The 27,046-nt window shown below is 45.2% G+C and overlaps 1 protein-coding gene across 1 annotated transcript in view; it reads right to left on the bottom strand.

Moving 5' to 3' along the window:
• The window catches only part of fbrsl1 (fibrosin-like 1), a 233,947-nt gene that overhangs the window by 118,285 nt on the left and 88,616 nt on the right, over positions 1-27,046 (bottom strand). Inside the window, exon 4 of the mRNA XM_048242723.1 lies at positions 22,852-22,887. Coding sequence (XP_048098680.1) covers positions 22,852-22,887 — 36 coding nt within the window. The remainder of the gene's footprint in view (positions 1-22,851; positions 22,888-27,046) is intronic.

Consider the following 27,046-nt stretch of genomic DNA (forward strand, 5'->3'; position numbering starts at 1 on the left):
CAGAATGACATGAGTTATTCTATCCTCATAGTCTGTCTTTCTAGCTTGATAGGTTTAGCCTGAGGATATTCAGGCTTCATGTCAGAATCATAAGCTTGGCATCTGTCCAGCTTTGCTGTGTTTCTTGGCAACTCTTGAAAGACTTGTAGAATTACTGTAAGTAGGTAAAATTCATTTGTATATTGATTTTGCATTTATTGAAAACTGCTGTATTCACAGTCTCTAAGGTACTGGAGATGGTTAAAGCAGGCCTGTCATCAGTTTTTCAAATGTTTATACTGCCCCAGAAGTTTTAGGCTTTGGACAACAGCCCAAGACCAACAAACCCCAAGACAAATTAAACAGAAACTGTGCATCCTGGATTGTCCAGGAATTATTTCCTTCTGCAATCCTGTGGCTTGCAAACTCTACTTTGTATATCCTAGGCAAGATATTACAATGTGTGGGAGGGAGAGAGAGAAATATGAAGAAAAAACATGTTCATCTTTAAGGCAGGCTCTGATTTAGCATTTTGTGTAGGAGGAAAAGCCCTTCTCGCCTTGACCCTTCCCACTTCAATCCTGCAACATTTGGATGATCTAAGAAGAGGTTAAACCCAAAGGCATGAGGAATATCACTTCTCTAAACAAACTTTGCAACAGCACAAGAACAGTACATCTGCAGACGGAATAAATATCTAACCAGTGACACGCAGGTGGGAGGCCTCTGACATAATCCCTCATCATCAGAGACAGGCAGCTAGTGTTACAAGGGCGTTCTAAGGAGATAATTATATTTATATATAATTATAACACATTAATTACTCTTAGAGAAATACAATAATGTGTATGATTTCATGTGATGTTTGCCTAAGAGAATATTATTATTGCCTAAGAGAATATTATGGTAAACGAAAAAACGGCCTCATCAAGCACAGATATTTTATGTATGTATTGTGTTCTAATATAGTACTATATAGCAATGACAAATAAATTGATATCTATCTATGACTATGCCATGGATACAGCATAGTATAGCCATTAGTTTAGTATAGTCATTAATGCGTTAATAGTTAGTGCGTTAATAGTTAATGCGTTGCTTACATTTTATTTTGTAATATTGCCATTTGTATGGTAGCAAGTATGTAGAAGTGGTAATAAAAAAAAGTACTGTATGTAGAGGGCTAGTTTGCCTGGATTAAAATGCTCTTTTGCTCTCTCCTGACCCTCTCTCACCTCTCTCTGATTGGGTGCGATCATCTGAATGAAGCTGGCGCAGTCCAGCACGAAAATGGCTGCAAGGTAAGAGAGAAGGGGGAAATTTAATAAAGTGCCAATGAGATGGAGTGAAAATATGAAATCCATGCGCCGAGGAGATCATCTTTCATGTCCAAAATGAAAGGTCACTGCTGCAGACTCGAAGGCACAGGGGGCTACGAGCCAATCGCCTCATGTCTCCACCCTGTCCCAGAGAATTACAGCAGCTGTTAAGTGCACATAATGAACGCCGTAAACCCGCTCTATAAAAAATGGGCACGGTGCCCGGAGCAGGGGGGGGGGGGTGCGGAACTGGATCCAATTCCAGCCAAGCAAGGCCCCCCTTTTCTGCTGGGAGATGACCGCTGATGTGCGAGCACCCCCCTGCCGCCACTGAGGACTCGCCTCCACATCATTAATGCGTGCTAATATTTCAAAGGGAAGAGGTGCGCCCAGCTGACCGATATATTAAAAATCAAATGGTGTGACCTTGTTAAGACTGATCGCTGGTCCTTCCCTCCTGGGTGCCGTGTAGCGGCCGGCAGCATGACTGCAGCGCATTAAAGGTAGAGCCTTTTAAAACGCCGCTCATATACTGGGTACAGAGGTGTTGAGGGAGACAGAGAGAGAGACAGAGAGAGGAGAGTGCAAGGGGGGCGTTTAATTAAAGAAAAGTAAGCTGTCCTTTTTATAGAGCAAGCCGGTGTCAAATTGCTCGATTGGGTAAGTAAGTGGAAATGAAGTCCACCTGAAAGGCAACATTAATCTTCCCCCATGTCCACTTAACCTCTACCGCTGTAAAACCAGCGAAGGATACAGTGTGCTTGGTAGGCTACAGGAGGACTGCAAATCGCACTGAACCACCAAAACAAAGCACTTTACGCTGCAACTAGACCTTCTAATACATTCACATGTGGCATAATGTTTAAGCGACCGCAGTGACTCAAACCATCCTTCCCCCTCGTCTGTCTAAATGGATTACTTTAATGTCTTTCAAGACTCGTTAAAATATAGAGCACATTCAAAACATTTGCGGACGAATGTAAACAAAACCCTGTGTGATGCCGCTCCAAACGCGAGCTCTATCTGTCCCAATCCACCTTAAGACCGCTACATTCCTTCCAGATGAGGAAGCCTGGCCAGGTCACTGTTGTGATTTATAGCGCAGTAATTAGCCCCAGATGACAGTGATGAATGCACTACACTTGCACCTTTGTAGGCCGGCTTGTTAAGGAACATCTGAAAAGCAAAGCAAAGCTATCATTTAGGAGAAAGCTCTTAATTACCCAGGCACCATTATGAATGTACTACCAACAGACGGCCAGCTGTTTTGACCTTGGGACTCGGGGGTGGGGGTGGGGGGGTAGCGGTTGCCGGAGACGAAAGCCTCCCGCAGATGTGAGGCGGAGATAACAGAATAGAGGACTCAAGGACATTTCTGCCGCACCTATGGCAAGGGGAAGGAAAAAAGGAAGGAGTGGAGAGGCTCCTTTCTTGCAGGGTAATTGAAGATTGCTTGGGTCAAAGGTGCAAGTGCTGAAGAAGTGGGCTCGGAAATGTGGCGTGAAATGAAATAGATTTTCTTTTCTCAGGGACTTAAGCGGAGCGAGGATGAATTGACTCGTGGACATTTCTCTCCCCCTCCCAGTCGCCGCTTATGGTTAAAAGGGCCGCTTTCACCGTTTGGCCTCGAGAAGCGAAACCAGGTTCCAGCCGCCGTGCCCACTACCCCAACCCCCCCGTCCATCAGATGACCACAGCAGTTCTGGGGTCTTGCAGTCGAAGCACAGCACAGCATAGCGTAGCGCAGCCCAGAATAGGAACAGGAAAAGCTCTCTTGCTTAAAGTAGTTCCTTATCCATCAGTGGCCATTGAGCAAATGCTGTGTCGGCACTCGCATGCAAACCGCCCCAACTGAGTCACTTCCTCTGCTTTAAGGGCCGTGTCCCTGCTTTGACATGCAGTATCCTGGCGAGACAAGAGGCTGGGCAGGGGGGGTAGGGGGGTGTGGCGGGGTGATTCAACGCACACTTCCATCATATGCTCCCACTGTTCCTTGCTTAGGGGTTGGGGAGGGTTGACGGCGTCAGTTCTCTTATGTGACATATTTATTTTCTTAACCCTCAGCAGCAGCTTTGTCTGAGGCCCAAATTAGAGTTTCCTCTCAGGAAGTAGGACTTGAATGTGGTCTGGCTCTCTAAATATTTAAAAGGGCTGGTCATTTGGCTTTTGTGATACAAAATGACTTCCCCTCCAGTTTAAAATCAAACAGCCAATTGTATCTTCAGGTAATTTAAACAGACAAAAATGACATTATGCTGTGGTTCTTTGTCAAAGGAGTCAGGGTCTTTGGCAAATACAGTAGACGTTCTGTAGTTTGTAAACATAGAACACAGAACCTGTAAATGCTACATGAAGCACAAATGATCACAACACATGATTTTCTGAGGTTGAAAAAAGTTGTTTTTGTCAGTCTGTTCAAAATTTGCCAGTCTGTTTGGTGAATGAAACCGTGTACTGATACGTCCCCATTCCACAGAACGCACCATGACATCACACAGAGGCATATGGAACATAGGCCAAAAATCTTTCAACAACATTTTTACATTTGTGATTTATATCTGATTATCATGGCAAAACAAAGCCATCAAATGGAGAATCAACACGGGATTATTTTTAGTGCACTCTGGGGAATTACTCAAGGTAGACAACGGCCACAAACTGTGATAATTACATGGACTTTGACAAGCATTCAAAGCCATATGTTAGATATCGAAATGGAAATTGTATGGTAATTGTGTTATTTATGGCTCAAGAGGAAAGGCTTGTGATTGCTATTAAGATTCACGTTCCTTTCTTTTGATCACTCCAAGAATGGAAAAGTAACCGTGTGCAAATTAGCAAGGAAACGGAGAGGAACAATATCTTTAATCTCCTAGCATAAAAGAAGATAATAAGAATAATATAAGTATGGTGACAGGGTAGTGATTTCACTAACAGTATTAGAGTGAAGTGTTTTCAGATTAGGTAGTCAATTTAATGTGACAAATTCAAGGGCAACTGTGGAAGTTTGTTACTTACGAATTTCACTGATCATGAAAATGATCACAGGTCACACAGTTTATGGATCGCACTTCAGCTTTGTACGAGCTACCCACACCAAAATATTCAGCTTTAGAAAGCACTGTAACGAGACGAAATTGCCTTACTCAGCATGTTCAGAGAGAGAATCCCCAAACTCCTCTTTAGTTTACCTTGTTTTTCATTTAGTGTTAACTCCTGGTGCAGCACTTGATTAAACAGCCTTGGAACGGGTTCAGTCCATCGGTCTAGAGGGGTCAGGGTGCCCCATTACAGATGCCTCTCTTAGCGAACACATTTTCCACCATAATGGCTGATGATAAACAGCAAACACTTAACAAGGGCACGTAGCCGGACATTTTAATAAATGTGCTGCTGCTGCAGCAGTTACTGGTGTGTGTGTGTGTGTGTGTGTGTGTGTGTGTGTGTGTGTGTGTGTGTGTGTGTGTGTGTGTGTGTGTGTGTGTGTTTCATTTTTTAGGTGTGAATTAAAAAGAGAGATTGCCGTGGCTGCTGGCACCACCCTGGGACTGCATTTCAATTACAGAGCAGCTCTCCCTCCCACCCGGGCTGCCAGCACTCAACAAGAGTCCATTACAGGCCCAATGCTTTACCATTTCCCCCAGACCTATCATCAGAGCAGGCAGGGGATTTTTTTTTGTGTGAGTGTGTGAGTGTGTGCAAGTGCGGTAAATTTGGCCTTTCTCTAAAGACCTGCAGACACGCACTAATGCACATATATGTACACACACACACACAAACACACACACACACACACACACACACACACACACACACACACGCGTAATCCCAAAGAATAACAGCATTAGCATCACTGATTACGCACAAACACCCACTGTCAACGTGTTGCGCTAACACACAAACAGCCCAATTTGCATCTCATTCCATCTATTGCCCCCTCGAGCAATGGACTGTCAAAACCAGTCAAAACAATGGCTAAGCAGGAGAGGCCCGAGACAGCTCAGGAGGTCGAACTACTCTGATTGGCTCGAGACAGAGATTTCGAACCTGTGCTACAATAAAGAGAACAGTGGGGGTTCGGGGGACAACAGACTAGGTTCCACACCCCCACACTCCCCCCACTTCACTTAGGCCTAATTTTCCCTCTAGATGACACAAGTGGCCTTTTCCCATAACGCATTGCCTGAAGGAAGCCTCTCTGGTGCAGTCGCTGTACAGAGTCTGAAAGTGTAGCTCCATCCTTGTGTAAAGCGTTGTAACCATTCTCTGGTTCTGATGGGACCTGAAACACTTTGAGAGCAGCTTGGGTGAATAAGTGAGAGCTTCCCTATGTTATTGTCCTTCCCTGTGATTGGCCATGTCCCAAACACTGTTATCATTCCCTTTGTGCACACAAACCCAAAGTGCCTGCATGCTGTTCTCGGCTGTCCCTAATTGTAGGCTTCCTGCAAGGTTGGGGGTAGCGTAGGGGTTTGGAAGGGTGATCGGCTTCGGGGTTTGTGGAGAACAGCAGGACGTTACATCAGCCGCGTGGAGCTATTTTCTAGCTCGTTCCCGCTCTCCACCCATTTATTCTTGGGGCTTTAATTGCAGCACTAGCTCATCTGAACTCGTGTCTGAAAGATACTGCCTGGCATTAAAAATGACAAAGGATTGATACACTTTCACATATCCCAATCCGACGTGAAGGATGGTTATTACTTATTCAGGGTTGATGCACAAATCTAACACTTTGTGCAAGGAATGTTAATTATGCATATAGTTCCCATTGCTCCTTTTTTTCCAGTCAAAAGAAATTTATAGCTACACATAATTTAATTAAGGTAGGGTTTTGGAAATGGTGCTATACTTCACGAGTTCACATACTTTCATGCACTAAGATTTCTTTATAAATCTAATACAAATTAACAATGTGTGTGAAATACAGAATATGATATGTTCTATATCTGATGTCAAGGCTCATTTATTTCAGCTCTAAATGTATCACCTAAATTAAAAGAAATATATCTTTAAAATGTCCATTTTATCTTGCATATATTTCCTAATCTCAGTTTTTCCTCATCTTTGCACAGTCTTCATATATATTAGAGAAAAACACATTAGAACATTCAAAATTGATTTGCGGTGTGGAGCAGCACATACAGTACGACAGCGTACTGGCAAAGTTGCCTATTAGTTCCTCTTCAACTCAGTGTTGACAAACACAGACTTGTTAACTTGCAATGTGCTCTCTTGTGAGGTAACTAGTGCTGTGTTCCCCTGTCACAAAGAAATAATTAAATAAGTGAAGAAAAAACGGCACAGTTAATTTCCAGCCATGTCTGGATGGAATAATAATATGGCATTAGGCTCGGATGCATGGAAATGGGCAATACCTCAGCTCCAAATTAAAGGAAGCGGCGTGTTCACAGTTCATTACCACTTCCCTTCTCTCGTTAATAAAAAGCTGCACGCTATGAATGTGTCAACAGGGATGTATTTTCATTTACACAGACCAAAGAAAAAATATATTAACAAAATTAGAGCCAGAGTCATTTTAAAGTGTCTGATATTTGACTTGATTGGATCCAAGGGAGGGGAAAATACTGTAGTGCGTGTGTGTGTGTGTGTGTGTGTGTGGGGGGGGGTTATAGGGGGTGGATGAGGGGCTTGCAAAGCAGTGCGGGCATATCTTTCGACCCTGTAATAAGCCGTGTGTTCTGCCGAGAATGTTCTAGAACAGAGGTGAGGGAGAGGCAGAGTCTTTGTGACTCCGAATTTCATGATGTTTTAGGCTGCCTTTTCCCCGGCCTCCTAGAACGAGGAAAAGTCAGCCAGTTTCATACAGTTGACAAAGGAGCCAGGGGAAGGTAGATTTCATTTCTGGCTTTCTTTAGGCTAACACCAGTTATTAGCTGAAATCAAATGATCCTACAAGTGCCACGGGCGGGCAGACAGCAGACAGGGAAAGAATGTTGAGATTCCATTAGCGGAATCTAAAGGCGTCGATGAGAATATATGGGCGCCATCAAGTCAAGAAGTTTCTGGCACTTGAAATTAAAAGTATTTTTCATCTCCGGATTCGCCCCTGCACTCTGTGACAATGCCTTTGGACCCGTGTCAGATAATGGCCTTGAAAAAGCACAGGAGATGGAATTCAGCTGATTAATTGTTATCGTTCCAACACCCTTGACAACGATATCTCCCTCATGTCTGTAAGAACTTACGGTGTCAATTAAACGCACATCAAGGAACACAAGTTAAAATGGTGGACAGCCCAAATGACAAAATGGTGGCCTGCAGATAGATTGAGAGAACACAGGAACAAATCCAATACACCAGCCATCTAATAAGCACACAATCTAACCAACTAAACACTGCACACAGTGAAATGTGTGAAGGAGATGGCCACAGCCTCTGGCTCAGCACCCATTTCAGAACACAGATCTTCCCACTCGTGCAAACAACTACATGGCCAAGAATTGTAGGAGGAAATGACCACTAAACACCCCCCACACACACACACACACACACACACACTCACTGGGCTGACAGCTCTCTGGTAGAAGCGAGGCCCTCATTAATCCAGACAAGGCCAGCACCCATTTCAGAACACATTGCCGTAGGCTGGTGCCTCTCCTTTCCAATCCCCACCAAGCCCCAGTCTTATCTCCCTCCTCCACAAAGGTGGATGTGCCGCGATCCATTGTCAGGCTGTCTCCCCCATCATCTGCTTTCCAAATCAGGCAGGTTGGCTGCATTGTGCCGACTTCCCTCCACAATTAGGACACAGATTACGCTGCTCCCACTGAGACTGCTACAAATTGCTGCTACCTAACAATGGATGGCATTTCTGTCCTGCCATCTCTTAGTTCGGACAATCATTACCAAGGAAACAAATAGACAGTCTAACTGAGCTGAGTATCTCAGTCTGTGAAAAACACAAAATATATCTTGTTTATGTTTGTAAGCATAATGAGCAATGGCAGTTATGTTGTCATTGATTTATTGAGGCTGATCAAATTACCCCATCAAGCCTTGAACAACCTGTCCTTGTAGGGAAATAAAACTATAGAGCCAAGTTTGTTTTGATAGCAGAGAAGAAGTAAATAACTGTTTGTATATGAACTTAACCACCTTAATGCAATTAGTCTATATTTTGCACCAGCAGATGCAGAATGAATGGTTAAGGTAGACTAATTCAATATGGCGGTTCTCCAATGGATCTTCTTCCAGTAGCAGCAACTGGAATCCATGCATTTCCACTGAATTATTTTTGGAATCTGATCCCTTATCATACCTGTTCATTCTTACTCGTCGCTCGACTTATCGTGACTAAATTCAAGATGGCTGCAAACTCTAAACTTCGTGAAGATACTGTCTGTATAAATCATCTTGTAAGTAAACTACCACTGCTTTTTCAAAGTTCTCAATGTCTCGTTTTAAATGTCAGGGCCCTCGGAAGTCTACCAATGAAGTGTGGAGATACATTAAGCCTCGTAAATGGTGTAAAACAGTGATTTATTTGCATAGCTAGCCCGATGCCGAAGCACCACCATTGAAAAAGCTGTTGGTAGCATCGGCTAACTAGCGCCAGATTTTGGAGTGCAGGGGACAAGCCGAGGTGGGCTATGAGACATACGTTCACACTCGGTATCATGTTTCAACACACTTTAGGTCAATATCACACCGGAATTCTCCTTTAACTTAAATCTACTTTAAATTTAACACTTACACAATAGTAGACTCATCTCTGACAAAGTGTTTAGGTGTCTATAATTACTCTAAATTAGCAGATTAATTTCAGAGGAAATATAGCTATTCAAAAGTCAAAGAGCAAAACAGCACTAATTTGTCCCGCTGTATCTTTATAACACTGGAAGCACAAGTAACACCTGATAGGCTTTCCGTTCAGCAGCAAAGGCGCTTGTTTGCTTGGTGACAATGTCATTTTGGTGACAATGGTTTCAAAGAGAGGACATCCTGTCAGGAAATTGTCCCACATAACAGCACACAGAAGAAAACATGCTAATCTTTTTGTGCACAGCGAGACATATGATCCAGCGCAAACACACCTTACCTCCACTTTCATAGTCTGCACATCAAGTCTACGCGGATGTTCATTTACAGACAGACTAAGGTTTGTCTGTGTTGAAATAAAAAATAAAAATAAAAAAATGAAGTGGAGCTCAGGCCAACGAGACCAATAGACCAACGAGAAAACTGTTACAGTATATGTGCTGACATTCTAAAGGCATACAGAATCTTAAACGTTTTTGTTCTACTAAATACACCAGTTCTAAGAATGCTGGAATGCACTAGAATGAGATCATCCAGGAACAAAATAGAGCATCATAAATTCTTACCCCAAATGATACGTGAGCAGCAAAGTTTAAGCCCTCTGTTATCGGGCATGTTCCATCTTACATCATCACAAAACAATCAGGCATCTCCAATTATGGGTCATGATAATCTGTGATAATGCCCAAACAGGGGAAGATAAGCTGACAAAAATACGCCACAGTTTACAATCCACAAACAAGTGGGTCCAGGCTCTTTCTGTGCAGCATGAGGGGCCATGCTAGTTTTGCATTGACGTTTGATATAATCTCTGTGTTGTACCACTGTGTGTCCCTATGGGACTGTCTAATGGGCCATTTTAGGCCACATTAGTGCCTACGTGGGCCTTGGCTCATCATATGGTCTCATGGGTGAAACTGAAATACTAAAGCCTAAATGTGTTCAGCGCCATTAACAGAAAGGGATTTTTGTCCTTTTTTCCCCCTCGAGTGGCATTAACATTAAAGATTTAGTGTCTTTCTTTATGCCGATATTAAAAGTAGCCACGAATGTTGGCCGCTAAAGTCAGACAACATGGCGGCTCGATGACAGCTTGAATAAAAACACTGTGCTCCATAATCACCCTATGTGGCTCTCTTTGAAGACGATTCCTCATGTTCATGTTGATAAAAAAGTAAACACAGACAAATGGCAACAGTGGGGAAGGACAGGCGTGGTTATCTCGCTGGGAGCGTGAACAGCACATGCTGCTATGACCCCTTGGCCTGCCTTTCACGCCTCAGCCCTCACAGACACCTGCACGAGGCTCCTCGCTCAAGCTCAACCTGCAGCCCGCAGAGATGTGTCAATCGAAACCGAGACAACACCTTGTTAGGCCTCCAACGAGCACAGAATCTGTTCCTATTTCACTTTTCGCTTTTGCTTCACCACCCCCCACCCCACACACACCACACACACACACACACACACACACATTTCTCAAGAAAAAAAAAGAGGTGAGATTATATCCTACTACATGTATCTGTGTCGCTCTAACCATTATCAAGTTGTGAAATTTTAGAAAAGTGCAACGTGGGGGGAAATAGTGTATCACTTCAGCGCATTTTGTGGCGGACCTTTATAGTTGTGGGGGTGGGTGGCTTTTCTGAAACTGTGAGAAACTCTACAAAGTGCACCTCCGAGGCTGTTATAATTGCAAAGCCGGCGGTGGAAATGATCTTTCTCTTCATCCTCCCACTGTGGTTGTTTGTTTTGTGTGTCTTCAAGTTGATGGAACTGGCTGATTGTGAAGTGTGTTTTGCATTTTTCAAAACGAGTGAGAAGGCCCGAGTTTGCATGTATTATTAAAGGTGAGAAAAAAAAAAACAGATACATGATTGTTGTTCCCTACAAACATACCAACAATCATCATAACTGTTTTACGCCACACTTACAAAGCATGCATGCATACAAATTAATTCCTCCAGCACACCATTAGGAATCCATTCACCATAACAAATGCTTTTGTTGGACCAGTGCTTGGAGATTGCTGCCATTAATACGGTCTACTGATATTATGGGAAGAATTAAAATATGCAGATACAAGTAAGCAGAAATGTGCTATGTTTTTATTCATGTAATTATGTGTGGGCATATGTTGGTTTTCCAGCATGTGTGTAGTTAGCTGATACAGGAGTCCTCTGCTCAGAGATAAATAAACATTAACACCTGAGTTAACACCTGTAAAAACACTGGTGTTCAATGGTAAAATAACTCAACTTTAATTGTGTCTATGTGACGGCACTGCATTCAAATCAGTCTTGGTGAAAGCATATGTGTTGTGTCACTGGGACTCTTAGCATGTCGTCCTCTGCTCCCATCTCCTCTGTCCAGACTGAGTGCAGTGCGAGCAGCAGGGCGGGGCCTCTGGCCTCTCTTGTGGCTTCGGCCGAACCTGCTCGGCTCTGTCTGACGTGGCCAGCCCTGCAGCGGCAGCCTCCTTCCAGATACATTACCATAGCTGGCTGCACAGGGACGTGCGCTCCATCCATAATGTCATGGGCACTTTAACATGATGAAGCACTCGATGGCCCCGTTGGCACGATTCATTTAAATTACAGAGCAGATAGGGATTGACATTTTGTGTGTGTGTATGTGTGTGTGTGTGTGTGTGTCACAGCGACGACAAGTTAAGGAACAGATGTGTGATCTTTAAGGGATACGGGGGGCTTTTGTTTTGGGTGAGTGAGCAATTTTAATTTAATTTGAGATTTCTTTCAAGCTGCCATGGCCGCTGACAGGCCTTGAGCGAGTCTAAAAACAATAAATGTGAATTAAAATGGAGCAGAGAGTGATGAATGTGTTCATTACATCCATCAACGAGACGTTGGCAGCTGAATTACCCAATGCATACCTCCAGCCAATGGCATTATTTCACTGCTAGGTAAGGTTGGAATGTCAGGAGACCGGACAATGGCATACCCCAACGGTGTCTCAATGGCATTATTTCACCATATTTAGCAGTAAATTTAGCATAAGGTTGAAGGACATTTACACCACCCACCTCACCCAAGTAGGACCTGTCAGGAGTCACCCCTCACAATCTGTTTGACTACTGCCCTTGGTGGCCTCTGATAACCAACAGCTTCATACACCAAGTGGCTGATCAGCTACATAACACCCTGGACATTGGTGTCTCAAAACACCTTGTACACTTTACAACTTGGTGTTGGGGGATGGGGTATTTTATAGTATTTTACAGGGTATTTTATTGACTGTGCTCTTATTTTTCAATTATTTCCTCTCACCATATTTAGCAGTAATGGATGACTTGAAATGTTGGTGGACTTAAAATGTCAAAAACCCTCTAATTGACTTCTCCATGTTCCTGAAGGACATACTGACTTTGACTTTGAGTAATGGATGACTTAATGGCAGGACTTAAATGAAACCCTCTAATTGACTTCTCCATGTTCCTGACATACTGACATGTTGGTGTTGATATCATAGAGAGGCTTCGGCTGAAATATTTGCTATTAGCATTGCCAGAGTGTGCTGTTTGCTTGCTCTTGGAAAAACAGCTCATCTTGACCCATGTATGCAATTTGTACTCATGCATAATACAATGGGGCGGGGCTGATGGCTGTAAAAACATGCAATGTGTTCTTTAGATGTAATTTGGGGGAAGTTAATGGGTATAAATGCTTAGCCCTGTGTGCACCGCCAAGGGAGAGCCTCAGGGGAACGCGATTAAACCATGTGTAAAATAACTTTGACCTAAGAGGGATCTGTGGTGTATGGAAAAAACATGGCTCATGCATTTTAGGAAGGGGTAGAGAAACTCCTTAATCTCACACCACCATGCTTAACGTGGGCTAGTGAGGTGTGAATTGTTTCAGGAGGATTTATATGTAATTTGCACATATGTAAAAGGAAGTCTTGAGGCAGCTGGCCACTGGGAAGTGTTCAGGAAGCGCGACAATCAGGGAAAAAGCAGAACTCCAGCTTTGGGATCATCTGTGGGATGTGTTATCTGCTTCAGGCAATCCATATTAAATAATACATGGAGATTTAAAACCGTTTGCATTTAGATGGCTCCTGAGCTGAACCTGTGAGGATACAGGGACTGAGTTGACTGTGTGCTATGTAACAACAACAAAAAACAGGCCAAACACCAGGAAAGCATCTGACACTCTTAACATCAAACTAGTACAGTGGGGAGTTTGGCTGGCATCCTCTACTTTGCATTTCAAGACTACATAACAATCGAGTTCTGTATTTAGCATTCTCGTCGTGTACAACGTCCCCCACACCTCCCTTTTTCTTTTCCTTTGCAGTGAGACATTCTGATACCTCCCGCCTGATAAAACCTGGAGATAAAAGTAAAATCCATCTGTTTCCTTATTCCAGGCAGTCGAGATGTGGCAAAATTTATCACGGCCAGATACCGTGAGCGCATTTGCATACGTGCCGTTCTGCCGCATGTTGTTATCCCCGCTGCCTCTCACCCGTTTTCAGCCGAGACCCGCCGGGCGCCCCGGGTGACAACACGCCTCATGGGCAAACACACTTTAGAAGATCTGACGGCCAGTAATGGAAAGGGAAGAAAAAAATTATCTGTTATTGTTATAACCTTCTTACGCTTGATGTGTGCGGGAGAGCCAAATCAGTGTTGTGTCACCTAATCGGATTGTGGATGTGCAGGGAGAAGCCGTGAATGAGTGGGGGAGGTAATCGTCTGACAAAGACACTCCACTGAAAGTCCATTCATCTGGTGGACAAGGGGGAAAAAATGAGGTAACGCAGCATCATATTTGGAAGAGCTGCTTCTGTAATGAAATTGACCGTGAAGAAACAGTAGACGTCGAATACGATGTATTTGAGGAAATACCAGGTGAAATTGCAACCACACTACCTCAGTGCTCTTTCTCAGATAGGCCTCGCGTGATGAACAGAAGCAAATGCTACAACCGAGAACAAGCAATAAACTGCTTCACAGGAAATTTCCTGTGCGAACAAAAAAACACCCACACATGCTGTGGGTTCACTTATGCAAAAGTAATGTGGCTGAAGGTACAACAGCACCAATTTCGTGTTAAGAGGGTTTCAAAAAACGCCTGTGTCTTTAGACAGCTAATTTGACAAGTAACAGTAGAGGAAGGGAGAGGCCAAGAGTGGGGGGAAAAAATGCAGTGAGCGAAAACTTATTTCCCACCGTGCCACTGCCTCCCTCTCGTCGGAAGCAGCTGGATTTAACCTTGAAGAGTAATGAGAACTGACTTGCTTAAATGTTAGCATTCTTAAATCATCAGGAAGTGCCTCAAAGGAGCCCATAATCACTGTGCCAAATTGCTGCGCTCGCTAATTTCATTTCTCCCCAGCATTTGCTAGCAGTTACTGTCGATTATTCAAGAACAGCCATTTAATGCGTCTGAGTCCCAGAGGTGCTGCATTAAAATGTAATAACTTGCAGTGTAAATGAAAACAAAAACCATTACTTTCTCTCTCTCTTTAGCTCTCTTTCTGTGTGTCTGTTCTCTCCCCACCCCTCCTCTCTTTTTCCTCTTTCCCTCCCTCCCTCGCAGCTTCCACCCGCCATCGTGGGAGTTGGAATCTAATTCTCGGCCCATCTGGCAGGCGTAATGAAGCCAGGCCGCGCCAGGACACCCTGCTGCCGTCTCCGAGCAGGAGACGAGCCACCAGATTGGCCCACGCAGGGCATTCCGAGTCGGAGTTGCCCAATGAGATTGCTTTCTCGGTGTAGCCTTGTGCCCTCACACTGGCTCCAAAACAGTGTTGGTGGTATCAGGCACTGGGAGAGAGGTCCCAAAGAGGCAGACGTGGAAGTTTTACTAGGCTTTTGGTGAGCACTCTGGTAGTAGGTGTTACCTAAGAAACAATAACAAACATCCTTTCCCTTATAGAGACTATAGAGGAAGTATCTGTTTTTCTAGATGGGAAAGCCAAGTCCACCTCTCTGCCATGGCATCAGCCCTGTGCAGCTGCTGAGGGGACCTGACAGCCCACTCCAGGGTCAGTGGCACTTGTAAGCGATGGAGATCGGGGTGTAATTACGCTATCTTCTCCAAACACAAACTCCTCCGCAATCGCAGAAATCTGCCTGGCGTGTGCGCGAGCACGTAGGGGGGAAACGGAGCGCGAGGGGGGCCCATTTGCCCAGTCCGCCTCTGCACACTGGTCTCTGAGCACTTGTGGAGGAAAGAATGAGAGAAAGAAAAAAAAAACAGAAAAGAATAAAAGAAATGTAAAAAAAAAAAAGGTGAAAGAAAAACTTCAGAGGCTGCGAGTGCTTAGCTTGTGCAGCAAGCCACCGAGACTCACGTCACAGGAAGTCTTGGTTGCACCTAGATGGTGCATCTGTTAGCCCGAGGGCCCAAACCGCAGTGGAAGGAGGTGAGAGGGAGTGATGGCGTGAAAACCGCAGCTTTGTTGCTCTACCTTTGTTTGGCTTTGTAGCTGCTGGAGGCGCTGTGGCTTGTTTAAAAAAAAAAAAAGAAAAACACACGACACCCGCCGGCCCCCCAACTGCTGCTGGGAGAGGTCTCGAGGGAGAGCACCACGCTGTCATTAACAGTCATTTCCCTCGCAAAACACAGAACAGGAACAGCGACATGCCTGATGAGACCGCTTTTCCTGTCATCTGCCTGCCTACCTGCATCTCCTCAGGATGTGAGGCTATGTGGTGGGGTGCTTGTGGTAGGGTTTGGGTGTGTATGCGTGTCTATATCTGTACTCATAGCAAGAGGGGGGGGGGGGGGGCATGTTTTGCATTTACAATGTCAGAGGTGGCAAGTGGAATCAAAAAAAAAAAAGAAAAAAAAAAAAAATCTTGACAGAACATCAAACGAGTGTCTGCACTGACATGGGAGTCACAGCAAGCGGAGAGAAGCACTGGGTCTCAGATGGAAGAAATTTGTGGTTTCGTTGAGTGATTATAAGACGAATGGCAGAACATGACCTAGTTACTAACTTTGCATGCTTTTGTGAACCACATGCTCATACTGGAGAAAGCTGTTGGGTTTTTTATATGGTGGTGGTGGTGGTGGTGGTGATGGGGGGGGACTTCTGGGTCGTGTTACCGGCAGAATCATTTTTGAGAATCAGTGTGCAAGATTCTTTAATCGAAACCTACAGTATGTCTCAACATGGTTCATCACTGCTTCCTCTGGCCACTGGAAAGAACAGAGCAGGTATTTCAAATGAGAATCTCAACAAGGGCATGATGTGCGTGGAGACTTTAAAAAGACCACTTTTTAAAAATGTAAATGTGTGTAGAATTTTGATGGTTCATATTAGCCTGGGAAGTTTCAAATGTGCCTACACACACACACACACACACACATACATACACACACACACACACACACACACACACACACACAATAAATTATGAAATAAAAATTAAATAAAATAAACAGCAGGCATTCAAAATCCCACACAGGAATTCACCAGGGCCATAAAAGAAACATTTTAGCGCTAGTGTTAAACCCTGTCAGCCCCGGGCTCCCCCTAATTTCAGGCTTTGTTTACTTGGCGGTGGAGACTCTCGGGGCTCGGTGAGGCCTGCAGGCCTTTTGTCTCGCGGTGAAGGAGGTCTACACTTCGCCTGCAGCCATCCGCCGCAGACGCTTTTGTTCCTTTTTCTCCTGCGGAGATTTGGCCACGGGTCGCAGATTACAGGCTAACCCCAGCATCCCAACCATTTCCTGTTTTGTTACACGTTAAAATAAAAAAAAACGGCAGTTAGCACACCGGAGACCCAAGGGCTTCAAAGAAACGTTCTGTATGGCAGAGAAAAAATGGCAGACAGACAAAGCCTCTGAATTGGATATTGGAGATGGGAACTAAGTGATCTAATGACACCTGAGTGTATGCATGAAGATTGACTGGTCCTTGTAAATACTGTTCCGTAATGAATCCCCTAAATTGCATAAAACACAAGTGATTATTCTTCCCCAAAGACAGTGATTAGCCTTTCATACTCAATGGAGCGGTCGAAGGGTTGTCCTCAGTCATGTGCATTCAAGACATGCCGCACATATGCATATACCTTTATTAATATGCCACTGTGCAATAAATCACAGTAATTTAGTGTGCTTCCTCCACTGCATAATAATTCCATCGAGGGGAGAACAGTCCAGGCCGCGACAAGAGGCAGCGATTTAGAATTCAGCAGGGGTGAAGATAGAAAGAGAGAGTCAGAGAAAAACAGATGAAGAGGAAAGAGAGAAAACGAAGGAAAGGAACTAGACAGGGGGTGGGGGGGGGGGCACAGCAGCCGAAGCCATTTTTAATAAGAAAATACAGCTCTTCAGTGACAGTCGAGCTTCTCGACTTTATTGAGTTGCACATGCTATTAACCTCTCCTGTAAAGGCGGACGCCAGATGAGATTGTGCTCGACAGCAGGGAGGTAAGCGATCCTGATTCTCATCGGGTAGCTTCGCCGGTGCTCCCCCCTCGATCGCACAACCCCCCACCCCTGCCCCTCCACTCTGCTCCCCTTAATGAGCTTTTAATGTGGCCTTAAGGTTGGAGCAGGAAGCAGAAAGGAGGCCGGTCCGATTATCTGAATAAATGCCTCCGCTGAGGATCCAGGCAAACCAAGAGACATCCCTCACCTCTCCTCAAAGAGACGGGCACTGATCGCTCTCTCCCAATAGACAGACGCCTGTAATTGGAGCGTTAATTTACGATCAGGTCTTAGTTGGATAATGATATTGAGCATTGTAATTTGCTGATGCAAATTGTATGTTATAATGGACCATAAAAGACACAGTAATATCTAGGAGAATGGCCAAACACACTGAGCATTCATTACAGTGCTCATTAAAGCATTCAAGGCTGCGTTAAGAGCTTTTATAGATGGAAGTAGCATGTAATTGAGGCCTGATTGTGCCATAGCACATGTATCACAGTACAGGATTCAAATATTGGTTCATTTGTAGAGAGGCCAACTACAAACACATGTTATAGCGATTAAGAATTAGGTATTTTCCTTATGGCAGGTTGAATAAAAGAAATATATATCAAATAAACAAAGTACTTTGATTCTACATCTTTAAGATTCTTACATAAAAAGTGTTATAAAACACAAATGTGCTCTCTATATTGCATCCAATTATTGGATTCAATATTGTATCATTATTTTATATCACCCCATGAATAACAATATCAAAAATATAATTTTCTAAATCCTTCTACACAATGGAGTTTAAATGCAAAAAACATAATTGCTAAATTTGATAAAAGCTTTTGAATGAGCATTAAACAGAAGCTGGAAATGTGGAGGGGCGATAAATCTTGGGTATGTTTAGTGCCCCTTCTCCAGGTGGCTAGCAGCAACGCTACACGCAAAGCAGTCGGCCTGAGGAGCAACTCCAAGTGGCAAAAGCAATTAAGAGTAAATGTGGAACAAATGAGGCATTCTAGCACTTTCTGTGACCGGGTCATCACGTGGCCATTTTATTCAAACGACCTCTCCAATAATACCCTTTGTGCTCTGCGGTTTCAATGCATCTCCATTGGAGGGAGGAGAAAGGGGGGTAGAGAAAAATATATGAAAAGAACCCGTTCAAGGTGAAAATGAAGTTTCCCCTGACTGCCTGAATGAATCTGGCCTCCACCATTGGGTTGTGCAGTCACTGGAAAGGATTTTTCAAACCGCCATTCAAAAGGGCCCCCAAAAGCCTAAAGCCTTTATCGGGGGGAGCCCGCGTGATTGATGTGTTGTGGATCCTGCTGTGGTTAACAGCAATTTTTATCTGTTGCTAGCGGCAACAGCCCAGGTCCCCGAGCGAGCGCACAGCAGCAGGGCCTCTGCTCTGAAGCGGGCCCGCACACGGGGATAAACAAATAGGTTTTTCAACCCCGGACAGCCCTCATGGCGCAAGCTCTGACAGACACAGCCCCACAGGAAAGGCGGACAATGTCAGTGCTTTAGCCCTGTCCTGCTGGGCTATTGGTTTCTTTTACTAATTTTCACTGTGTGCAGAGGCCCATGTTATTCGGACACCTGCGAGGCCCATAAAGGCACTGGACTTTGGGGGTCACTGGATGGGATTATGGAGGGGATGCAAGAGGATATGGTGAAAGTCAATACGAGCTGAGAAGAGGTTGGGATTGAATGGCTGTGGTTGCAGGACAAAGGCTGTGCTCTGCTCACGGATCCAAAGGCCACAGGGTATTTCTCTACACAAGCTGTGACTAAACAACCTTTTCCATGCTCAAACAAAAAACCTACAACTCAGGCCATGTGAGGGACTTTGAGTAAACAAGGATGCATTCATTTCAAATGTAATCAAAGAAATCAGTGCTACTTTGTTAAAACAGCCGGAGCTTTTACAGTGCACTCCTGCAATCTTATGACATAATCCTCTCGACCGATAAGGACCTCCATTACAAAACTTCCAGGAAAGACAACTTCCAGGAAAACATCAATTTGGACCAAAGACAAAGGTTGTGAGTGCCAAATCAATTAAACAAGTTCTGTCCATTTTGTTTCTTTTCGAACAAATCGCTTAGTAAATGTTGTGCTTAATTGTGGATTAACCTAGCGTGAAACGCATGTACATATGCCAAAGCACGGTAATGAGAAACGGGTGTGTGCAGGGGAGCAAAACAAGAGAAAGAGGAGCAGCTGTCTCGTAGCGCTCTGGGTGAACCCAAACACCCCCACACACACACACACACACACACACACACACACACACACACACACACACACACACACACACACACACACACACACACACACACACACACACACACACACACACACACGCTGATCACTTAGGTACATGCTCCAATACATGTATATCCTAAAGAGAAATATAAACAAAGGCTTGAACCTTAATGATTTTGACTACAGGGTTATGAATATATATATATATACTGCTGAGATATTCTGACACTTGGCCATCTATTTCAGCCTCCGGCGAGGTGCGGTACAGAGGAGTGCTGCTTTTATCTGGGGGGCCTGGGGAAGCAAGATAAATCCTCCTCCTCAGAGCCCATCTCCACAATAAAAACAAGCAGGTAGCGACTCAGGAAATGTGCGTGATACCGTCTCCGCGGCCCGGGTGACATCATAATAAAGCCGTCGGATGGAGCACCGACGATGGGCAGCGTGAGCCAATAAACAGCCACGCCACTACAGCATCTTCGAGGCGAGGCTATGCCATATATTTCATGTTGAGTCAGCAGTGGCTGTGTTTTTAGAAAATCAAGTCACAGGCTTTGTCTTTGGGAGAATGAATGAAGAAATATGTTGCCTTTGTCTAAACGACTAAACCTGAAAGCAGCATACATTTATACAACTGGGCTATTTAATTTTGTCAAGACAGATGAGACAGAGACAGAGAGACAGACCAAACACACTTACCTTCAAGTAGAGGCACCACTCTTCAGTTCTTCTACAACTTACCATTCACTATTAACAATCTTAAGGCTAAATTTTCATACAATAAACATCAACACATAAACCGCTAAAGCTGACTTCAGCAACCTTTCAGAATCCTGAGCTGGAGCCACTTTCTCCGTGTTCAACCCACTGTAGTGATGAATAATGTGTTAAATAAACACCCGAGGCCTGGCCGATAAATCATGACTGGTAGTTATCTGTTAAAATACCCAAGATAGTTCTGGAAGGTTTTATTTTACTCCTCTGTGTCCCTATCTGAAATTGCCAGGCCTCACTCCTCTTTTCCTTACATCTGAATGTAGGTGTTGCCCCCAACTTCACAAATACCAGAGCCCTGGCAGGCAACATAGACATATGGTGGGCAAAAGCAACAGAAACATTATCACCTATAGGAGAGGAAAACAAACTGTCGGGAGATATTTGTTATTTTTTTGCCTCCTGGTGCCTGGTGACAGATAAAAGCTCCCAGGCTAATGTTTTTCTGTGAAACGGGGGCAGGCTACGCCGATTGGGACCCTAGGCTGGCCATCAGATAACCCTGTTCCTGCCATCCTCATAGTTCATCTCCCTCTCTCCCTCCCTCTCTCTCCTCTCTCTCTCTCTCTCTCTCTCTCTCTCTCTCTCTCTCTCTCTCTCTCCTCTCTCTCTCTCCTCTCTCTCTCTCTCTCTCTCCTCTCCCTTCTCACCCCGCGCCTCCTCCCTTTCCTCCTGCCAGGGCCCTGTTCCCCGCTGTGGCTCTCGCTGGCCGGGTCCCTGAGAGGCCCCCGAGGGTCCGTGGCAGAGCCCTGGGCACCTGCAGATAAGGCGCAGCACAGCGTACACAGCCTAGCGTGAGCAGCTCGCGGGCGGGCAGGACCCGAGACGGCCCATGAGGGCACCACAGATAACGCCACCAGATAGGCAGGCAGGAGGCTTGACAATGTGACACTTCCTGCTTTCCACCCCGACATCCTCACAACCGCCGGCCAATTTTTTTTGCCTCTTTTCATTTTTTTTTCCTTCTCTCTGGGTCTCTTTCTCTTTCACTCTCTCTCTGTGTCAAGAAGATGAGGAAGATGAGAAAGGGAGGTAGAAAAGGAGGGAGGGAGAAAGAGAGGGGACCTTCCCAAGTCTGATCTGACAGCTAATGCCAGAGGGTCCACAGAGGCTTGTGAGAGGTCACTTTTTGCGGTTTGTTTCTTCCTTCACAGTGTGTAACTGTGAGGACTGAGAATGTGACACACCATTTCATGCAGACAAAAAAAAGAGAATGTGCCTTATCTCAAGCACCGTGTGTGTGAATGTTCAAAAATACTCTTTATACAGCTGTCATCCGCTGATAAGCATTGTCAACTCACATCAGATAATACAGTTCATTTATTAACGCTGGGGTTATAGTGAAGACTATTGTCCTGAACATAAAACGCTATAAAAAAGAAGAGACTCGGATTGCACCAACCTTTTCTTATCTTTTTTAAATGCCCATTTCTGTACAAAAGGCGATTGTAATAGTATCAATCAAACCCTTATATCACGCACCACAATCGCCGAAATAATCTGGAATTTAATCACTTTTGCGCAACGTTACCGCCATGCTGCCATAAACCTTGGCAACAAGCATCACATTCTTCCTGTGCACAAGTCAGGGTGTGTCAGGATGACAGCTTTGTGACACAGACGCATATTTATGAGTGCCTGCCAACGACAACTTTCAAGTAATATAAATAGCCCACGAGTGACACCTTGCTAGGAATTGCTGCTAGGATGAAAAGACTATACTACTTTCTCGCCTCCTCGCAGTCACACATGGGAATACGCAACACAAGGTGCCACCACAGGTGATATTAGGCCCGTGTGCATCTCCCAGCAACAGCAGACATTTTACAAAGTGCATAATTAGAGAGAGAGAAAGAGAGAGAGAGAGAGAGAGAGAGAGAGAGAGAGAGAGAGAGAGAGGGAGACAGAGAGAGAGAGAGTGTGTCTGGAAGAATCAATGCACCAGGGAGACCATCTCAGTGGAGATGGCTTCTGAGGAATTAGGAGAGTGCTCTGGGAAGACGGCATAAAAAGGGCTACAGTTGTGGCAGCAGCCAGCGGTGCAAGACAGAGACATAAGACACTTTAACTGCCTGAGTGCGGAATGAGATTGCTGTAAATAAAAAAAAAGTGAGAAGATGGGGGCCATTTACTTAAGGTGCAGTGGGACACCTTTGTACAATTTAATCAGTCAGTCATCCAAGAGTGATGTCCCTAATATCATGATTTCTCCATTACTCTATTTAACATAATTAAAATGTCTACCTGTGGGCCCATAAAAGTGGCCGTGGAGATTGTAATTCTGCCATAAAGCCATGAAGCATGAAAATGTCACTTACCGAGTAGCCGCGCCCTGACAGCGAGTGAGTCGAGCTCTGTGGGGGCAGAGAGAGAGAGAGAGAGAGAGAGAGAGAGAGAACAGCGGTGACCTTTAAGGACTGACAGAGACATGATGAAGCCGCAGCACTTTAATATCAATATGCGCATTAACCTTTTCCCTCCCCGCGCACGGCCAGCCGTGATCCCATTCACTCGCGTGGTCCTGTGCGCTCACCGCACGCGGGCCGAAACGTGTCAGATCATAAATGCAGAGCGCTCCGTTGCGGTGGGGAGAAAATGATGGAACACGATCTGCTGTGGTTGGCAATCTATTGGTCGGAACGACTCCTATCTGTGGGAGTAATCTAGTGCTTTTTGTTCAGTCGTTTGCTGTGGACCTCAACCTGTTGGGGACTTGGACAGGTTTCAGGTTGAAGTCAGTGGCTTTTTAAATAACACCACTTCCAAACAGTTGCATATCTCTTAGTTATTACCAAACATATAAGGCAAAATACTAAGTTTCATGTTGTTTCCTTTAGAAGACAGTACCCCCCAGCAATAATGTGGGTGAATAATCAACTGTGTGGTTAGATTAACTTGGTCAAACCCATGGCTTTAGTGGAGAAATGTGTTGCCACACTACAAACCTAATATCTCTCTATATATATTAAATGTATATATTTTTTTTTTCTGGTAATGGAACGACTCTAGGATAAAATTGGCCATTAAGAGCCAAGGTGAGCCATTTCACCTGTATGACTTAACATACTGTCCAGAAAATAGTATCAAGTATCAAGTTATTTCTGCACAGAATTCTCATTACTTAATAATCTTCTAATCTCTTTACTTGCCTGATATCTTTAACTGGCAACAAGAGGACTTTCTTGAAGCTCTCACAAAGAACAACCACTTTTTATCTCAATTTGCCATGCCGTTGCATCACCGTAAGATGTCAAACTCTCACACCTTCTAAATAATGAACGATTCACTTGGTGAATAGAGTAAACATCTAAGGGTGCTTGGAAGAGTTTGAAGTGAGTCCTCAGCCCCATCTCTGAGAATAGTTTTAGCCTTTGAATAACTGTCATTCATCCCAAATTCTGAAATGAATAATTTAGGGAGTAAGAAGCTTCGGTGTGCACTTCAACACAGTGTGTAATTCTGAGAGTTGCTTCACCTCAGTGCGGCTGGCACTGCTACCCCTCCCACTCTTGCTGTGAGGAGGCAAGTGACTCGACTGGCACCTCGGAAACCCTTGATGAATGAAGCCTCGGGACACAAGTCCTTCCACAGTTCATTCCACTGACTGAGGGCCGACTTGGGAAGTGTGGGTGTGGGTGTGTGTGGAGGTGGTAGGAGGGTGGTGGGTGGTTTGGAAGGGTGGTGATGGCAGTGGCGGTAGCAGCGGTGGTGGAGCGGTTTCTGTCACTTCGGGCACAGTCAGAATACCAATCTCCACATCTCCCTTACGTTACCCCCCCCCTTCTCCGTTTTCGATTGGCAATTTCAACCACAGTCTCAGGAGGGGACTTTTCTGCTAGACCAATTTTGTCCTTGCCTCGAATTCAATCCCAGTGCACCCCTTCTAGCCTCCCACACCTGCGCGGCGCTTTAGCCCTCATCAGTGGCTCTGTTCGCTCTGATTTGCAGGCTGCCCCCACGGTGACAATTAAAGAGGTGTCCCGCTGCAAACCGGAAATGCAGCTCTGCGGGAAGTGGAAGACTATTCCAGGTCTCGGCGCTCTCTCCTCCTCTCTCCAGACGGAATGGGGGAGGAGTGGCAGAGAGAGGCACCAAATGGGGACAACCATGGTGCCCCCCCCTCCCCCACCAAAAGGGGCAAAAGTGAATGCATAGCATGTGTGAGTGTGTGTATGTGTGTGCGTGTATGCGTGCGGGCTTGCATGTATGCATCTCTTGGGAGGGCAAGACTATTTGGAATTAGCCTTACAATGCAGGGCTCAATCAAGTTTGGGGCATTTGGAGAGAAAGGGCGGCTTATTTAAATGATAATGAGGGACAATACATTCGATTTAGTGTGGCTGAATCGTGAAGGGGAGGGGAGGGGAGGGAGGGCGGGAATCCATTAAAGCAGCTGCGGTTCATAAGCCACAGGGTTGGGATACATCTAAACACTCTCTCTTAAAAGCCATTATACATGGCTCTCAATGGATTTCTGCAGCGCTTAGGACTTCAAAAGGGTTCAAGAAGCTGTCCCAGAGAGGGAGGGGGCAGAGGGGGTGGGACGGGGGTGTAGGGGGAGGTGGCTAGTGGAAGAGTCCTTGGGGAGTCGGTGGGGGTTTGCTCATGACACTGGCAGAGTTTTAGGGTTAACTAAACAGCCCCGGAGGACAGAAATGTTGATAAATCCGCCCCTTAATCCTTTCCCCATTTCCACGCCCACCCTCCTTTGGCCCCTCAAATCCCTGGTGACAAGTGGGGTGGGGCTCGGCCCACCCCCGGGGGCCACGCTATTGGTTTTCTGAGGCTCTGGTAGCCACACCAGGGCCAATCAGGCTTTGCGGAGCATGAAGTGTGGAGCCCAAAACAGGGGCCCAGATCCAGTAGGTCATGCTTCTGCTGCGGCGGAGGGAGTAGATAGGGGTTTGGGTTGGGCTGGGTTGGTGAGACCCCATCTGTGTTGATCCTCTCCTCCAACTGTGCAGCCGCCCCAGCCCGCCTCGCCATCTTTCCCCGGCACTGCTGAACACAGATGCACGGCAAACTCCCCTCCAATTTCCCTAATCCCTCCACCGCATGGCTCGGGAGCCCCGCTGAACCAGAGGGCAAAACTGACCTTGTCTAAGCAAACAGATAAAGACCGTGTGCCATATTTTGGAAGCCTGTAAAATATCACGATTCGTTGTTGTTGCGGGAGTGGGGAAAACGTGGTTCTTGTTTGTCTCGATTTCCATTTGGCGCGGGGTGAGATAAATCCAGTTTGTTCGTCGCCAGAACATCATTAGATAGCTTGAAAGACTTTGAAGTGGATATAAGAGTGTTTCTTGTTTCTTTGTGCATCTTTGTGTATGCTTTGGCGAGAATTATCATGGCGGAAAATGTTACAGAAGATTTTCATGGAGCCTGCAAACAACAGAGAGATGGTGTTTACAGAAAAACGTTTAGTGGCACTGGCCAACACATCTTTTTCTTTTCTTTTTTTTTGGGTGGAGAGATGCCGGCAGAATGACAATATCCAGTTTAGAGAGACGGATAGATATGGATCGCACAGGCACAGCGATCTGGTTTTTTTCTTTACGCCATTCATTTGGCAGGAGATTAGAGAGACATGCCATATCTAACACCGTCAGCGATTACAGCATGCAATTTTCAACAGCTCCCCTACCAGCCCCCTTTCACTGTTGCATTTCCCTGTCAGAGCTGTCAGCCAGCATCTCCCTTTTATCTGCCAAGCCTGCCTTTTCCTCCTGACTTTTTCATTAAAAAACAGCCTTTTACACAAATTCATGAGGAATGGCAAGAGACAGAGAGAGACGAAAGCGAGGAAGAGAGAGAGCGAGAGAGAGTGCGAGAGAGAGAGAGAGAACCAGTGAAGAGAAGAGAGAGAATAAGACATGAAGAGATAGGAGGAGGTTATTTCCTCACTTCTTTAATTTTCCACGGGATTCTGAATAGCTTAAACAATGCACTTAATATGTTCATTAAAATCTTTTCTTTTCCATTATTTTTTCCCTCCATCAGTGCAGCACAGAGACAGTGCCTTCCCTCTCGCTCTCTCCAGCTGACTGAACCGTCTGATTGAATTTGGGCTGGTTTGGGAGGCCTGGTTGACAGGCATTAGTTAGGAAGCATATTCTACATTCATTTAAAAGGCGCCGCATGGGATTTTGCATAAATTCTCATTACTTTCCCCCCTGATCCCAATTGCATTATTTTATCCTGGTGCCAGCAGTCGGCCTCAGTCACTCCTCTGCGAGCACTGCCCACTTATCTCGGCAGTCAGCGAGCATATGGACAGGATTGGAGCGATGATTGGAAAGGCCTTTAACTCCCCGTGCGGTTGGGTCAGGCGACTGCCTCGCACCTGCTGGAACATCACTTTCCACCATAAAAGCAAAAGCCACGTCTGAATGCCAACACTCTCTACCCCGGCTCCTTTTCAGCCAGGCTCTCCCTCCCAGTGCAAGGTTAGCGCTTAATGCTAATAAATAGCATATTTTGAAGGATGATGGTGCTTTGGGTCGAGGTCACCGT

Source organism: Alosa alosa, chromosome 5, assembly GCF_017589495.1.
Source record: "Alosa alosa isolate M-15738 ecotype Scorff River chromosome 5, AALO_Geno_1.1, whole genome shotgun sequence".
NCBI lineage: Eukaryota > Metazoa > Chordata > Actinopteri > Clupeiformes > Clupeidae > Alosa > Alosa alosa.